This window comes from Astyanax mexicanus, chromosome 1, assembly GCF_023375975.1.
Source record: "Astyanax mexicanus isolate ESR-SI-001 chromosome 1, AstMex3_surface, whole genome shotgun sequence".
In the NCBI taxonomy this organism is placed as follows: domain Eukaryota; kingdom Metazoa; phylum Chordata; class Actinopteri; order Characiformes; family Acestrorhamphidae; genus Astyanax; species Astyanax mexicanus.
Genome location: NC_064408.1, coordinates 128,507,034 through 128,525,638, shown reverse-complemented (window position 1 = coordinate 128,525,638; position 18,605 = coordinate 128,507,034). Strand labels below are relative to the sequence as shown.

General features: G+C 36.5%; 2 protein-coding genes across 2 annotated transcripts in view; one reads left to right on the top strand and one right to left on the bottom strand.

Annotated features, from left to right (window-relative positions):
* Window positions 1-18,605, bottom strand: part of LOC125785661 (sodium channel subunit beta-1-like) — a 493,013-nt gene that overhangs the window by 462,987 nt on the left and 11,421 nt on the right. The gene's annotated exons all lie outside the window — the stretch shown is intronic.
* On the top strand, window positions 7,430-13,826 carry LOC125780425 (apoptosis-associated speck-like protein containing a CARD). The gene is given in 5 exon segments (XM_049479041.1): window positions 7,430-7,711; window positions 10,689-10,715; window positions 13,007-13,039; window positions 13,172-13,261; window positions 13,264-13,826. Coding segments are annotated over 5 exon segments (576 nt in total). The 5' UTR covers window positions 7,430-7,446; the 3' UTR covers window positions 13,425-13,826.

The window sequence follows — 18,605 nt, the reverse complement described above, 5'->3', positions numbered from 1 at the left end:
GTGTTACTGGGTCAGCAGTTGTTCGTGGAGCAGCGCAAACAGTTCTCTAAAGTTAAAGAGGCATTTGATAGCTTTTTCGTGCCGAAGAGGAACATCATATATGAGAAAGCGCAATTTAATCTGCGAGTGCAGCAGGCAAATATATCTGTTGAGAGATGAGAGATGAAGTCAAGTTTCTAGGCCACATTATCTCAGCCAAAGTTGTAAAACCTGATCCGGACAAGACAAAAGCGGTCCAAGAAATGAGAGAGCCATCTAGCATCACTGAAGTGCGTAGTTTCTTGGGAATGGTTAACCAGCTAGGCAAGTTCATTCCCTGTCTTGCTGAGAAAGACAAGCCACTGAGAGACCTGCTCTCAAAAAGAAATCACTGGAGTTGGAGCAATGCCCAACAGGAAGCCTTCACTCAACTCAAACATGGAGCTGTCATCCCCACCGGTATTGGCCCTCTACGACCCCAACAAAGAGCGAAAGTTGTCATGTGATGCTTCATCTTACGGCCTTGGAGGTGTTCTGTTGCAGAAGGAGGAGGAGCAGTGGAGACCAGTGGCATATGCATCTCGCTCACTCACCCCATCTGAGCAACGCTATGCCCAGGTCGAAAAAGAAGCACTCGCTCTGACATGGGGGTGAGAGAGATTCAAAGATTTTCTGATAGGACAACACTTTCATCTGGAAACTGACCATAAACCACTTGTAAGCCTACTAGGAGTGCAGGAGCTGTCAGAGCTTCCACCAAGGATACAAAGGTTTCGACTGAGATTAATAAGATACCTGTACACTATCACCCATACTCCAGGCAAGGACTAATGTCTGCAGATGCACTGTCACGCTTACCTGTTGCACAAACCAACAGTGTCCACAGTTCTGATTCAGATACCATGGAGGACACTAACATTTACGTCGATTCTGTTCTAGAAGGCCTACCAGTAAGTGCTACATACCTGTCTGAACTCAGAAATCAGCTGAAAGAGGACAGCACTTGCTCTGAAGTCATGAGACTATGTCAACAAGGCTGGCCTGAACGAAACAACACGACAGGGCTAGTGAGACATTACTGGCCGGAAAGAGCCACTCTAACAGTTCTAGATGGACTTTTGTTAAAAGAGTCTAGATTAGTTATTCCCTCAGCAATGCGCAACTCAGTTTTGGAGAAATTGCATGAGGGGCATCAAGGAATTAACAGATGCAGACTACGAGCCCGAGAGTCTGTATGGTGGCCAGGTCTGAGTGGACAGCTGCAGGATCTGGTTCACAACTGTAAAATATGCATCAAGCAAAGAGTAAACACAGTAGAGCCCTTAATGCCTCACAGTTTTCCTGCGAGACCATGGCAAACACTAGGAGCTGATATGTTCACATTCAAAGGGAACAACTATCTTTTGGTAGTAGACTATTTCTCAAGATTTGTGGAAATGGCACAGCTTACGCCTACCAGATCAGAAGATGTCATTGTGCATCTCAAGTCTATGTTTTCCAGACATGGCATTCCGGAGATTCTGTTCTCGGATAACGGCCCACAGTTTTCCAGCCAACAGTTTGCAAAGTTTGCAGAGGATTACAGCTTTCAGCATGTCACTAGTAGCCCACATTTCGCGCAGAGCAATGGTGAGGCTGAACGACATGTTCAGACTGTGAAACAGCTACTCAGTAAAGCTAAAGACCCTTATCTAGCACTTCTTGCATATAGGTCCACACCCATGGCCCATGGCTACAGCCCAGCCCAACTGCTGATGGGACGGAGGCTACGTACTCCTGTGCTCCAGCGTCCTTCACTTTTAATCCCTGAACTTCCTGACTTTGGTGCAGTGGCTGACAAAGAAAACGAGAGGAGAAAAAAGGAGGCTTCAGTTTACAACGCCAGCCACAGAGACCTTTCGTCATCTAGCACCCTGAGAAAGAGTTTGGATCACAGACACAAAGAGTGAAGGTACTGTAGTGTTTGCCCATTCTACACCATGATCATACTTGGTGGAGAGTCCACAAGGTCTTCTGAGAAGGAACAGACGACATCTTGTTCCTGTATCTGCTGTTGAGGTGAACAAAGATCTTTCCAAGACACTGGATCTACCCGAGATGCAGAATGATACACCAGCAAATCATCAGACTCCATTACAGTCAGCGTAGATTCAGCAGTCACCAGATAAAGTCCAGACTCGGTCTGGCAGAGTAGTAATTAAACCTAAGAGACTGGACTTATAAGAGATATATTAAAGATCTAAGACATAGACATAAGGGGAAAAAGAGTTACATGTTTTGTTAAGGTTTATAGAATGTTAATTATGCTATGTCTTTAAATAAGGGGAGATGTGGAGTAATAGTTCTGTTTATGTTAACATAATATGAGCCCTGTGTAAAAGGATACAGTGCGCCCCTAGTGGGGGCAGTGGGGAGTGACTAGAGGGGGGAGTTGGAGAATGTTTTGCTCTGTGTGGGTTGGGTCGGGCTCGGGCTCATAATGACAGTTTATGGTTCGGGTTGGGTCGGGCTCAGGCAGAACATGCACGGGCTCGGGCTGGGTCGGGTTGGATTTTTAACCTCTAATCAGTGTTATTTGATTTTTTTTGCATTGTTTGTTATTTAACATTTCTGTTAGAAAGGCTTTGAACTGAGGCTCTGAAGCCCCCTATAGGCAGAAGATGGCATCAGCAATACTGATCACATGATCACACAGAATCGTAGTGTATGTAATGGAGGACTGAAGCAGGAAGCTCAGTGTCTGAGTGCTAAGTTTATTTCCGGTTGACGTTGTGGAATTGTGTTCGTCGCTGAGAAACTGTGAGTACTCTTAAATACTACTGACTTATTAATGCAGACTATTACTGCACTTTGGTCAGTTGCTAATATTGTATAGAAGTTAGACTAATCTGTGTAGCAGTGTGGCTAAGCTAATGCTAATGCTAATGTAAATGCTGTTGTTGTGGTGTGTAAGTCAAAGGAACAGTCAGTACTAGTTTGCAGTATAAAAAGTATTATTAATTCACAGTTTATCTGTTAATAAGGCATTATGTGCAAAATTCGACCTTTAATTTGTAAATGTTTGGTTACTATAATCTTGTACCTCACAGAGGTTATGGTTTCTCTACTGTTTTGGTAGCAAAGAATTGGTAAAGTCAAGTAAACTGAGCCAAAGCATCATGGTCATGGTCATGCTGACCGGCATCATAAGAAGTTCATGACTACACTTCTAGACATTTCCAGAATTGCCCTCTGGGATCAATAAAGTACCTACAGTTGCAAGAAAAAGTATAAAGTATGTGAACCCTTTGGGATTATACTTGGATTTCTGCATAAATTGGTCATTAAATGTGTTCTGATCACAACAATAGACAAACACAGTCTGCTTAAACTAAAAGCACACAAAACATTATATATGTTTGCATGGTTTTATTGAACACAACATGTTCAAGGGAATTTCAATCCCTTGAAATTCATCACACTGCTGAATTGTGATGCATCAAGAGCCACAGTATCCAGGGTAATGTCAGCATACCACCAAAAAGAACTAACCACATCCAACAGGATTAACTGTGGACGCTGTAAGAGGAAGCTGTCTGAAAGGGATGTTCGGGTGCTAACCCGGATTGTATGCAAAAAACATAAAACCACGGCTGATCAAATCACGCAGAATTCAATGTGCACCTCAACTCTCCTGTTTCCACCAGAACTGTCCGTCACCACAATACATTATTGTGGTCTGAAACCAGGTGTTTCTGTTTCATTGTCCCCTGTACAAGATGTCCAAACCTGGACCATGGACCCATGGTTGTTTTCCAAGTCTCTCTTATTGTTCAACCGAAGAAATCCTTCCAGATAGTCAATGTCTGGGGCATCTACCCTCAAAAAAGGGGAACCAACATTACAGAGACTAGCCTCTACAATCCTTTTGTAGATTCAGCTTCACCTTTGCTGCTAATTGCAGCTGATTACTTTAAGATGCTTAGCAAGCTGCAATCCAAACTAGACTAGGATGGACATTTCAAGGGTCAACCAGCTAGATGTCTCTGTCTTTGCCTATTCCTACCCTGAGCCCCACACTTCTTGGTGTGTTGTTGCATTTCAGGAAACATAGTGGTGCCATTAGTGATAAAATCCAGAGGATGTTTTATGAGGTGTGCGTACTACTAGAGCAACAACCCCCTCTTGAGATTTCTTTTGCGTAACAATGAGAAAAATAAGCTACCTGACATCTATGAGTGGCAGGTTCTTCCCTGTGGAACTACCTGTAGTCCCTGTTGTGCTTGGTGATATCCTAAACAGTGAACCTGAAGATAATGAAAGGTTCTTAGTCAAGCTGTTCTTCTATGTGGAAAACTGTTTGCTGAGAGTTTCATCAGTGGAGGAGACTCAGCAGTTGGTTAGCATTCACTGTGGCATTGTTTCAATAAGCTTCTGCAACGTCACAATATTTATTTCAATCCAGTGTTGCTGGATTAATTTTTCACCAAGATCTTGCAGCAGCATTGATGATGGTTGAGTCTGACCACTGCACAAAGCAGCTCTTCTCCATCCAGCACATCCCAAAGATTCTCAATGAGGTTAAGATCTGGACTCTGTGGCGAACTCTCTCAATCCATGTGTGAAAATGATAAATGATGATCTCATGCTCCCTGAACTCTGAACTCTTTCACATTTCCAGCCACATCAATCCTGACATTGTAATCTTGAAATATGGGCGTGCCATTGATGGAATAACCTGGTCTATATTCAATATGTTCAGGTAGTCAGCTGACCTCATTCTTTCAGCACATACTGTTGCTGAACCTAAACCTGCAGACCAACTGCAGCATCAACCAACCCCACATCATTTACTTACTTAAATCCAGGTGGAGACTTTTTTTTTCATATTTCACTATCCTAGCTAGTCAGCATGAGCTAAGATTATAGATCAACAGTTGTGGAATAAGCACAGAGATCGGGAAGACCCACAGCTACCAGCTACTAAGAATAACATTGTCCAAATGTTCGATAGCACCAACAATGGACTGCCCAGAAACAATCAGCTCTGTGTGGTATGTCTTAAAACCAACTTTGTACCATTGATCAAAGGACGGATTAAGAATAGTCTGGGCCCCTGGGCAAAGAGTTGCCCAGGCCCACCTGGTAAACGACTTCTTTGAAAGTCAAGTGCACCATAGCTGGGGCCCTCGTGATCAAATGCCCTCTAATGGTAATCCCTGCTCTTCTCTAGTGCCCCCTGGTACGGGCTCTCATAACCAGGGCCGTCTAAAAATATGCCCTCCCTCTTTCCTAGGACCCCTAATAGCCAGAAGTCAGAGCAGTGCCACAACACCTCATCCATTTTCATGCATAAGGGGACCAAAAGCATGGCAAAATGTTTTAAGCCAGGGCCCCCTTGGGGCCCCCTGACCTCAAGGGCCCCTGGGCGATGGCCCCACTGGCCAGTCAGTAATCCAGTTATCCATTGATCCCAAACACTACACAGATCTGTACCTGGAAACAACTTGTAGATGAGCTTAAGGAGCTTCATGGGTCAGGAACCAGGCAAGGTACTCTGCAATGTGAACAACAGGGAACTTGGTGTTCTTCACAACTGTACATGTGTCTCCATATACTGTTCTAGACCAGTTTTCCATAGGAAACATATAGGACATTCCAGGATTTTGGTACACTTCAGGGGTGGTCACTTCTGAAAATTTGATCTTCAATTTGATCATTTTTAGTCATATATTTATTAAACACAGGTAATAGACTATCAAAAAGTTTGATTCGTCAAGCTCAGCTATCAAAGCTGTTTTTTAAACTATATTATGTAATATATTTGGTAACTTACAGTAACAGGGTTGCGAGTAACAGGGTTGCAAATCTAGGCTAAGTTGTGGTTTACCCCAGGAACAGATCCTAACTGTAAAATGTAGCTATGTATACAAGATCATTTATATAAGTATATAAAGTAAATTTTGACTTATTATTTATACTCATTATTAGTCTTACAATATGAGTAACAGGGTTGAGTTCACTGAGTGACACACACAACTTGGACAAACATATTTGAAAAAATTGTGATGTCACTTCCTTTTTGCCAGTAGACAAATATTTTTAACTCTTTCTCTGCCAGGTAAAATTCCTTATGGTAACAGGGTTGAGCGCATGTTGTGGGACACAACTAAATAGCATAAAAACTGTAACATGCAAAACAATGTAGACCAAAGAAGTTGTTTTCATAAGTAAAGGAGATGCAGATCAACAATATACAAGAGGAAGTCATTTATTTAGAGCTTATTTTAATTGTTAAATTTGCCAAAGGAGTTGGTCACCCAATGAGTGGGACAAGAGAAAACGGCCATTTTTTGAGGTGGTCCAAAGGTATTCAGTCTTTTGAATAATATCTAAGGAGCTTAATTTTCCACCATATTTTACAGTTTGTCTTATAACAAGTACATTTTTCACAAAAAATAGTCATTTAGATATTTTGGATATGTACATTTGAAATTTAAGTGGTGGGACAGGAAATGTACCAAAATCCTGGAATGTCCCATATGGTATTCCAATGGTATGATGTGATATTCACATTCGAACTCAGAATTAGCACAATCAAGTTATTCTGATTATTGTGTCCAAAAACAGTGACTTTTTTGCTTGATTTAGGTGTTACTTCACACATTTTAAGACTTTGCCATTGCTTTTTTTTTTCGTAAGAAATCTTATTAAGAAAATTTAGCTTAACCCAATTTTTTTTGCTTAACCCTTGTGTGGTGTTCATATTTTTGTTACTCGTTTACTTTGTTACTTGTATTTAATTCAGCAAAATTAAGCAATTCTACATTAAAATGCTTTACACATGCTTGCTTCACCTAAATTGCAAGCAATATAAACAGCTTACATGGTTAATATTTGCCCTTTACCTTTCTTATGTTACATTTCTTTTAAAAAGTGCTACTCTTTTTTTATTAGTTTTTTAATAAAATGTAAAAGAAAATGAATTAAACTCAAGATATGAGTAGAAAATTTGTTTAGTTTAAAATTTACAAATGAAGCAATGTTTATTAGCCCTTGGCCAAACATACTGTATGTAATATAAAAGTGTGTGGGGGGGGGGGGGGGGGTACAGTGTGTGTTTATCGAAAATGTGTTTTGATATATGTTTTTCACAAAAAATGAGCCAATGCCAATGAGTTTGAAACATGAAATGAAAACACAAGGGTTAATATACATATATTTGTCTTAATTTGCATACATTTTGTCTAGTTTTTGCCAATGGATTTTTTTGCAGTGTAGCTTAATCCAGATCTGAGAAATTGATCCTCAAAGTTGAAGGTTTTAAAGGTTTAAAAGGTTTAAAAGTCAGTTGAAGGCTAATATTAAGCTAAAGCTGCTTTAAGGGGAAGAGAAGCTGTGTAGAAAAAAATGTCATTTTTTTACAGAACTAAAGAGCCTTCTTCCTGTTTCCTGTCTCCAGCGTAGACGACTGTGCCGCTCTGAAAAATGTCCAGCTCTATAAGGGACCTCCTGCTGGAGGCTCTGGAGGATCTGGACTCTCGGCAGTTTAAAACCTTCACCTGGAAGCTGATGGACTCTGAGCTGGATCTCCGAATCCCGCGGGGGGTGGTGGAAGGGAGGGACCGGGTGGACATTGTTAATCTTCTGATAGAAAGTTTCACAGAGAACAGAGCCCTGGAGATCACCCTGCAACTACTGAAGATCATCAGAGCCAATCAGGTAGCGGAGGATCTGGAGACTGGAGCTCGAGGTGAGGAGAAGATTTATTTATCATCTTATTTACCTGAGAAATGGGTGGAATTAGCGATTAGAGATTCAGAAGGAGTTTTCGCACTTAATACAGACTCAGATATGTGGACGAATATAAGAAACTCATTAACATCTAAACTACTGAAATATTAGTGTAAGTCTTGGGTTCGACGGAAGGTGGTTGGATCACTATTTTATAAAAGAAAAAGAAAGCAGGATAGAGACGGATTACCAACTTGAATTGCTGTTTTAAGTGCATTTAAGTGCACTTCCTGTCAACACACACACATGTGACTTCTTCAACCAACCACAAAGCAGAACAGATATTTACACAACCGTTTTTCCCTTTACTGTTGTTGTACTAGGATTCTAATTTTACATAACATTACATTATATCATTTTAAAACTACTAAATTAAACTACTATTAAAACTATTTAGTATATCACGTCAAATAGAAAGCTTACATTAGCTTAGCATGTTAGCGCAGTGTCACTGCTTCTAATAAGAAGGTCTAAGGAGTTAACCCATAGATTCTTGTCTTGTTAGTTCAGGTTTGTGCAATAAAAATATATGTACTACATAATCAGCAATAAGAGTAAATAACTAATAATATATATTCTAATAAATCAACAATATCAGTACTGAATATTATATTTCATTCTATAATTCAGAATTTATATTTGTCATACTTAACCAACACTGAGATTACTGAAAATAAAACTTTGCTTTTGCCACTTTATCAACATTAAACGTACTGAATGAATTCTCATATTACTGATACAGTAATAAGAGTACTGTAATTAAATCTGTAGTACTGTATTATCGCATTTTTTTGGCACTAGTAAGGAACAGGGGTGTCGTCATGTTTACTTTCTAATTCAGCACGTCTCACCGCTGGGGGGTGGTGGGGGAGCTTTACTTAACTTTTAACTACGTTAAGTAAAGCTAAGCTAAGTAAACAGAACTGTAATTCTTAAAAAAAAAAAATTATTTTTTTATTTAGCCTTTATTTAACCAGATCGGTCCCATTGAGACACAATGATCTCTTTTTCAAGGGAAGCCTGGCCAAGACAGCAGCCTAAACATCAGTTTCAACATTTAAAACAGACAGTTCACAGTTAAGCCATAAAACAAAGAATCAAACAATAAGGAATCAAACAGTAATGTACAATATACAGTCTGGATGGGTCAATATGGTTGAATAACAGGACCTTCACACAAAACATGAACAGAAACAATAAGAGGCTGATTCCAGGTTTCTTACAAAATTTCTAAATGTTCTAAGGGAAATAAGTTCCTTCAGTTTCAGAGTACTCTGCAATGAATTCCAGGCAGCAGGTGCAGAATGCATAAAGGAACGTTTGCCGAATTCAGTGCGAACTTTGGGAACATTGAGGAGATAGCAATCATTTGAGCGTAAAGAATAAGTACTCTGGACTCTCGAAATGTAACCACTTAAATATTGAGGGAGTTGCCCCAGGATGGCTTTATAAATAAAAATGTGCCAATGTGAGAGACGACGTACAGCCAGTGAGGGCCATTCGACCCTGCCATATAATGTGCAATGGTGGGTGAGAGCTTTACAACCTGTGATGAACCTCAGGGCACTATGATACACAGAGTCCAACGATTGCAGACATGTTGCAGGGGCATGCATATAAATAAAATCCCCATAATCCAATACTGGAAGAAAAGTAGCAGAAATACATATTTCAAAGTGAAACGAGCGTGAAAGTGAAAATCTACACAGATTCCTCTCCTGACAACTCTTTATTTAGGTGAGTAAAGTGCTTTAGTTTACTTACAGTAAGCTTAAATTAGCTAGCGCTAGCATTTAGCAGCTAATGCCACCCGACAGCGCTACACTGAGAAACTGAGTTATAGCTTGTTTTAACATGGTAAACGCACAGACTACAGTCTGAAATGCTTGTCTCTGAACAGTAAAAGAGCTAGTGCTTAGCACAGTTAGCAGGTAATGCTAATGCTGCTCCAGTAGTGATAGCTGGGGTTAGCAGCAGGCTACAGACTGATAATACTGACCTCTGAAACCGAAAGAGTTAGCGCATAGTGCGGTAAGTGACAAATGCTAATGCTGCTCCAGCAGTGCTAGCCGGGGGTTAGCTGCAGGCTACAAGCCGATAACACTCACCTCTGAACAGCAGAAGAGCTAGCACTTAACACGGCTAGCGGGTAATGCTAATGCTGCTCCAGCAGTGTTAGCTGGGGTTATCAGCAGAGTACAGGCCGATAAAACTCAGCTCTGAATGGCGAAAGAGCTAGCTCTTAGCGCAATTAGCGGGTAATGCTAATGCTGCTGGAGAACTAAACTGAAACTCCTGTATAACTCTGTACTTCAGTGGAGTGACTTTACTGCTCCTTAATACCTGACTGTTAGAATTCATTTATTAGGCGCACTGACGATTTTTGGGAACATTTTTGGATTTTAAGTTCGCCTTATACTGAACTCTGACATTAACATAATATTTAATCAGCAATGAGAGTACTGAAAAAATGAAAGTACTACTTACACAATTCAGTAAATAAGTACTAAATTAAGTTAATCAACACTGAGTACTAACCTCATGCTGTAATGTTGTCCTGAATCAAAAAATACTGTAGAAGTATTTTTACTGTAAAAGTACTGAATTGACACTAACATTACACCAAACGTACTAAAATAATACTTATTTTATTAGATGTTTAATCATCACAGAGAATAAAAGAGTCAGGTCTGTAAACTATTTTAATCAGCACTAAGAGTATTAACAGAAAAATAAAAAATAAGTACCGACAGGTTGAGTCTGTGTTTCCAATAAAGTGGCCAGTGACTAGACAATCAAGGTGGGTGGGTTACAGCAAAGCATCCAATTAGTGGAAGCACAGGTGAGGTGGCTTATTTTAAGCATAATTGCTTTTTTTAACAAAGCTTAAAACAGGTACAATTATATAAATATAAGTTCTTTCTTATCTTTTTCAGTACGTGGACTCTGTGCTGCTGGAGGAGGTGAGTAATTGTTATTTCTTATGTTATTTACATTACTGACCAAATTTTGGATGCCAGTTTATCTGTGAACTTTGTAATGTTGGTGGCCATAAATGACATACAGCTGTGCTTATAGAGTGGTGTAAAAAAGTGTTTTTGGGGATGTTTGTCACTGTTAAATGTTGTTAAGAAAATTTTATATTAGTCAGAGACAACACAAGTAAACAAAATGCAGTTTTTAAATGAAGGTTTTAATTAACAAGAGAGAAAAAAGTGTTTACCTGCAGTTAAAACATAACTTAAAGGACCACTATGTAACTAATTTTCAGTATTAAATGATAAAATGATCAGGATGTATCATCAGATATTAAGGAAACATGTTGAGTGAAAGCACTGGCAGCTCTGGTCAGCAGGAGTGTTCACTCTGTCCCGGGTTTTTTTGTCAGTTTTGTCAGTTTGTCTCCTCCTGCTGCTCGTTCCCCAACACTAACTCCACCCCCGAAGTTGCCAGCACCCACACTACAATACAGCTATCGGTGCTGCAGCATGGAAGCTAACAAGCAGGGATGCTTCAGTTAAACCTCAGCTGCTACACAGCTTTAAAAGCCGTGTCACATCTGATTAATACCTCAGCAGTGAGGAGTACTCCAAAATATATGCCATAAACTAATAGTTAGTCTCCATAGTGTCTCAATTTAGCTCCCAGAGTATTTATATATTGAGTGATTTGTTACGTCCAAAACGATTAATGGTAAACATTACTTATGGCCATCCCCAGCAACTATCTAGCTATTTAGCTGTTTATTTATCTGTCTGTTACATACAGTAACATACAGTCAATGTAACGCTAGATACAGGTTTTAGAAGAGTTTAGAATTTCTCCTCCTCCACTCCCCTCCACTCTCCGTCTTCCTCTGCCTCTTTTATCAGTCTTAACTGGCTTTGCCCGACAGCAGTGAGGAGATAAAGATAAATAGTAATAAACAGAAGTAGACGAAAAGATACTCTAATGATTTCTAAAGCTTTGAGACTCCAGAGAACCACAGTGATTCACTATTATTATTCACTAATGGAGAAAAAAACATGGAACACTGGTGAACCTTCCCAGGAGTGACCGGCCGACCGAAATTACCCCAAGAGCACAGCGACAACTCATCCAACTGCAGGTCTCACTCTTTTCAGTTAAGATCAGTGTTAATGATTCAATAATAAGAAAGAGACTGGGCGAAAATGAGGAACAATGATTAATTCTCTTAATTAATCATGGGTGTGGTTAATTTTGGGCGTAACGTAAAATAAACCAATCAGTGAGTCACTTGCTCATCATTCCCTTTAAGAGCCAGGTGAGCTCTGACTTTGGCACATTGATGCACTGAGGAGTGGAAAGCCAACATTAGTTTATTAATGGTTACTAATTAGGTTGTTAATGCCTTATAAATCATTAATAATCAGTTATAACACATACATAGAAAGCGCAACAATGACCTGTTGTTTGCCAAATAGACTTTGGAGGTCCAGCCTCACTGAGCTCCAGCTGTTTTATAAAGAAGAATGAGCAAAAATTTTCAGTCTCTCGATGTGTAAAACTGATCGAGACGAACCCCAAGCGTCTTGCAGCTGTAATCACAGCAAAAGGTGGCGCTACAAAATATTAATGCAAGGGGGCTGAATAATATTGCACGCCCCACTTTTCAGTATTTTATTGCTAAAAAAAATTTAAAATATCGGTACCACTTTAAAGTAAGACTACTTTATGAAGGGTTTATAAATGGTTTACAATTAGTTTATTAATGGTTACTAATTAGGTTGTAAATGCCTTAACAATCATTAATAATCAGTTATAACACATACATAGAAAGGGCAATTATTACCTGTTGTGAACCCACAGGCATCTATATTGTTGCTCTTTCTACATATGTGTTATAACTGATTATTGATGATTTTTAAGGCATTTACAACCTAATTAGTAACCATTAATAATCTAATTGTAAACCATTTATAAACCCTTTGTAAAGGTAGTCTTATTTTACAGTAGTACCAAAATATCTAATACATTTCGTTCCACTTCATGATTGTGCTCCACTTGTTGTTGATTCTTCACAAAAAAATGACAATTTCATATCTTTATGTTTAAAGCCTGAAATGTGGCAAAAGGTTGAAAAGTTCAAAGGGGGGGGGGGGGGGGCGAATACTTTTGCAAGGCACTGTTGCAAAGAGCATCAACATGACATGCCTTGCACAGGGTGTAATATAGGACCCGTTATGTTGTGTTATTTTTTAATAAAACTAAACTATATCTTGATGTTCTGCAGGTGGATCATCCGGTGTTTCGACTCCAGCTTATGGTAAATAACAGGATTTGCGATGTCTTTTTTTTTTTTTTTCTTCACTTTTTAAGGTGAATTGTGTTTTTTAAAGAACGTAAAATAACCCTAACCTCACTTTAACGCTTTTTACTGTGATCTGATCTTTTGTAGATGCTTTAAAAAAAGCCGCCTTCATCGATGATAAGTGGGCGGAGCTCGTGCAGAGAGCCACTGGGGTGGAGGCTGTCCTGGACGTTCTCCTGAGCAGTACAGTGAAATCTGCTCTGAGAGGATAGCTCAGAGGATGATGCAGCGTCTGATTCGTGAAGCATTAAGAGCGAGTGGTGATTCCGGGAAGAGCGTCCTGTACGACGTCCTGATGGCCCTGCAGCCCTACATGATGAAGGACCTGGGGGCTTCCTGAGAAAACCTCAACCTCAACCTGAACACTGAAAAAAATTACTTTAAAAAAGTTTCGCAACTTTCTGCATTTTCTTTTTTAAAATAAATTTAATTTCAGATCAATTTAAGTAACTTCAACTCGGTTTCAAGATTTAAATAGAGTTACACAGAGTAAATAAGTGAACTGAACTTCAGTCAATCCTTTCTTTTAGTAAACTTTACTTCATTTATTTTTACTGAATCAATCCTTTCTTTTAGTAAACTTTACTTCATTTATTTTTACTGAATCAATCCTTTCTTTTATTAAACTTTACTTCATTTATTTTTACTGAATCAATCCTTTCTTTTAGTAAACTTTACTTCATTTATTTTTACTGAATCAATCCTTTCTTTTAGTAAACTTTACTTCATTTATTTTTACTGAATCAATCCTTTCTTTTAGTAAACTTTACTTCATTTATTTTACTGAATCAATCCTTTCTTTTAGTAAACTTTACTCATTTATTTTTACTGAATCAATCCTTTCTTTTAGTAAACTTTACTTCATTTATTTTTACTGAATCAATCCTTTCTTTTAGTAAACTTTACTTCATTTATTTTTGCTGAATCAATCCTTTCTTTTAGTAAACTTTACTTCATTTATTTTTACTGAATCAATCCTTTCTTTTATTAAACTTTACTTCATTTATTTTTACTGAATCAATCCTTTCTTTTAGTAAACTTTACTTCATTTATTTTTGCTGAATCAATCCTTTCTTTTAGTAAAGTTTACTTCATTTATTTTTACTAAATCAATCCTTTCTTTTAGTAAACTTTACTTCATTTATTTTTACTGAATCAATCCTTTCTTTTAGTAAACTTTACTTCATTTATTTTTACTGAATCAATCCTTTCTTTTAGTAAACTTTACTTAATTTATTTTACTGAATCAATCCTTTCTTTTAGTAAACTTTACTTCATTTATTTTTACTGAATCAATCCTTTCTTTTAGTAAACTTTACTTAATTTATTTTTACTGAATCAATCCTTTCTTTTAGTAAACTTTACTTCATTTATTTTTACTGAATCAATCCTTTCTTTTAGTAAACTTTACTTCATTTATTTTACTGAATCAATCCTTTCTTTTAGTAAACTTTACTTCATTTATTTTTACTGAATCAATCCTTTCTTTTAGTAAACTTTACTTCATTTATTTTTACTGAATCAATCCTTTCTTTTAGTAAACTTTACTTCATTTATTTTTACTGAATCAATCTTTTCTTTTAGTAAACTTTACTTCATTTATTTTTACTGAATCAATCCTTTCTTTTAGTAAACTTTACTTCATTTATTTTTGCTGAATCAATCCTTTCTTTTAGTAAACTTTACTTCATTTATTTTTACTGAATCAATCCTTTCTTTTAGTAAACTTTACTTCATTTCTACCTAATTACCATTACTTAATTTATACAATATTATTATATATATTTTTGGTTAAAACACACATTCAAATATTTACATAATATCAAAGATTTATTTTGTAAATAGACCAAGTCTCACTGTCTCAACACATGATGGCATATAATACATTATTTTTAGTTTACTAAACTACACTATACTATACTATACTTTAGTTTACTAAAAATAATGTATCACATGCCATCCGTGTGCTGAGACAGTGTAATATGAGTGTTTTAACTAAAAATATTTACATTTCAGGAATTTCAGGAATTATAACATATTATGTATCATAAATTATTTAAGTAATATTGTATAAATTAAGTAATTGTAATTAGGCTATATTATATGCAGTTTACTAAAAGAAAGGATTGATTCAGTAAAAATAAATGAAGTAAAGTTTACTAAAAGAAAGGATTGATTTAGTAAAAATAAATGAAGTAAAGTTTACTAAAAGAAAGGATTGATTTAGTAAAAATAAATGAAGTAAACTTTACTAAAAGAAAGGATTGATTCAGTAAAAATAAATGAAGTAAAGTTTACTAAAAGAAAGGATTGATTCAGTAAAATAAATAAAGTAAAGTTTACTAAAAGAAAGGATTGATTCAGTAAAAATAAATGAAGTAAAGTTTACTAAAAGAAAGGATTGATTCAGTAAAAATAAATGAAGTAAAGTTTACTAAAAGAAAGGATTGATTTAGTAAAAATAAATGAAGTAAACTTTACTAAAAGAAAGGATTGATTCAGTAAAAATAAATGAAGTAAAGTTTAATTAAAGAAAGGATTGATTCAGTAATAATAAATGAAGTAAAGTTTAATAAAAGAAAGGATTGATTCAGTAAAAATAAATGAAGTAAAGTTTACTAAAAGAAAGGATTGATTCAGTAAAAATAAATGAAGTAAAGTTTACTAAAAGAAAGGATTGATTCAGTAAAAATAAATGAAGTAAAGTTTACTAAAAGAAAGGATTGATTCAGTAAAAATAAATGAAGTAAAGTTTACTAAAAGAAAGGATTGATTCAGTAAAAATAAATGAAGTAAAGTTTACTAAAAGAAAGGATTGATTCAGTAAAAATAAATGAAGTAAAGTTTACTAAAAGAAAGGATTGATTCAGTAAAAATAAATGAAGTAAAGTTTACTAAAAGAAAGGATTGATTCAGTAAAAATAAATGAAGTAAAGTTTACTAAAAGAAAGGATTGACTGAAGTTCAGTTCACTTCTCTGTTTTGAAGTTAGTTATCTGAAATTAAATTTACTTAAAAAAAAGCAAATGCAGAAAGATGCGAAACTTTTTAGAGTAAATTTTACGCTTAATTTCTTTCAGTCTGAACCTAAACCTGACCTAATTGCAGAATAATGACCTGCTAATAGAACTTTGCTATTTCCTGTCATCATCATCATCATCATCATCATCGTCATCATCTACTGTCTTCCTGAAAATACTTGAAAATAACTGTTTTTTAGAAGAGCATGCACTGGAGGGTAGCTTTTACATTTTTTTTGGACACAAAACACAAAAAAATCTCCAGTGGTTCTGAAACTGTGGTACGGGTACAATCGGTGGTACTCAAAGCATCACAGGGCGGTTCACTGACTAGATGAGCTCAGTGTTTTTTAGTTTAGTGTTTTACCTGTTAAAACCTGTATCTTCAGTCCCTCACTCTCAGAACTACAGTTTTATCATTATTAACATCAGTTTCATTACATTACATTACATTACATTACATTACATTACATTACATTACATTTGGCAGACGCTTTTGTCCAAAGCGACTTACAATATTGAAGTGCAAATAATAGAAGAGGTTAAGTACAAAAATAATAGAAGTTAAAAATAAAGCATCTATAGATAGGGCCTTAAGGAGGTCAGAGGGAAATAATGGGATAGAGGAGTAGAGAAGAGGAAGAAGGAGATGAGGTTAGAAGTAGTTAGTTTGTTAGAGGTGTTAGGAGAGTTTTATTGGTCTGAGAGCAGGAGAGTCCCAACTCCGATTCCAAAACCAGAAACAGCAAATGGAAATTCAGGGGTGGCTGGGTGCGTTTTTTTGGGCTACTTTAAAACAATTTTAATGGTCAATTTTACCAAATGTTCTACCCAAAAGATCTGGAGGATTCAGACTCCCACATTTATAGTTTTCTATTGCTTATTATACACAGCATCCGGTACTGGCTGTAAGAAATGAACTCAGGTTAGAAATATTATTGAACGATTTGACATTAATTTCTTCCGTGAATCAATGAATGATTGTATTGTACAACACTGACAGATTTCTGCTTAATATAAAATTTTATACAATAATATATTAAAGTGGGATTTTACTACTAATAAAATGTTCTGTAAGTAAAGTGCAGTCTTGTATTGGGAAATGAATTAATTGTAAATAATGTAAAAACTCAAATGTAATTAAAGTGCATAATTTAATAAATAAACATAATTAATTAACATGATGGTGCATGATGTAATTTTTCAGGTGTAATAATTGCACATTATAAATGCAATTAATGTAATAAACTGCTGAAAATGTAATAAAATCTTAATCTTATACCAGAAAAAGTTTTTTTTGCATGAAATGATGAAGTGATGAATTACATGATATATTCTTTATTACATTATAAATAATTGGGGGAAAAAAAAAATATATATATATATATATTGTTTTTTCTTTTTTTTTTCTTTTTTTTGTAATAAATAATAAATAATGTAGTAAAACAAATTTAAACTTGTAAATACTAAAAGTTAAAAGTAAAGACTTTTGGTGATTATGAATGAACCTCTGTTCATTCTCTCAATAAGCACAAACAAACATAACAATATAATAATAATAATAATAATAATAATACTTTATTTTTATATAGCGCTTTTCTAAAACCCAAAGACGCTTACAGTCATCATTTGTGAAAACAAATAGAAACATTACACAACAAGTGGTGACAGACAATCAACATAGTACGAGAACAGACAGCAGGGATAAGTGGTAGAGTACATTAAACAGAGGGAAGGCCGTAGGCAAGAGAAAAGAGGTGGGTCTTGAGTGTAGATTTGAACAAGGAAAGAGAGGAGGATTGTTTGACCGCAGATGGGAGAGAATTCCATAGTTGAGGAGCAAGTCTGGAAAAAGCCCGATCACCAAAGCCACGGAGTTTAGAGGCTGGGACTTTAAGAAGTCCAGCAGTAGCAGACCTAAGGGATCGAGATGGTCTGTAAGGAAGAAGGAGGTTTGACAGATAAGGAGGTGCAAGATTATTTAATGCCTTATAGGTAAGTAAGAGAATCTTGAATTGAATCCTGTATTTAACAGGGAGCCAGTGAAGATTTTGGAGAACAGGTGTAATGTGTTCATGGGTGCGAGTGTGAGTGAGTAAACGGGCAGCTGCGTTTTGTACCATCTGGAGTTTATGGATAGAGGAAGAACTAATGCCAGCGAGCAAGGAGTTACAGTAATCTAGTCTGCTGGAAATGAAAGCATGAAGGAGTATTTCAGCAGTGGACTGAGTAAGGGATCGTCGAATTTTAGCTGTTCTGCGCAGATGAAAGAATGCAGTTTTCACCACAGAGTTGATGTGAGCTGTAAAAGAGAGAGTGGAATCTAGAAGAACGCCCAAATTTCGGACTTGGGTAGAGGGAGAGGATGAGCTCGGTCTTATTACTGTTTAGCATGAGAAAATTATCCTTCATCCAGTTCTGGATCGCAGAGAGACAGCTTTCTATATAATATATAATAAAAAGAGCAACAATTACCTGCTCCTTGCCAAATAGTGAACCCA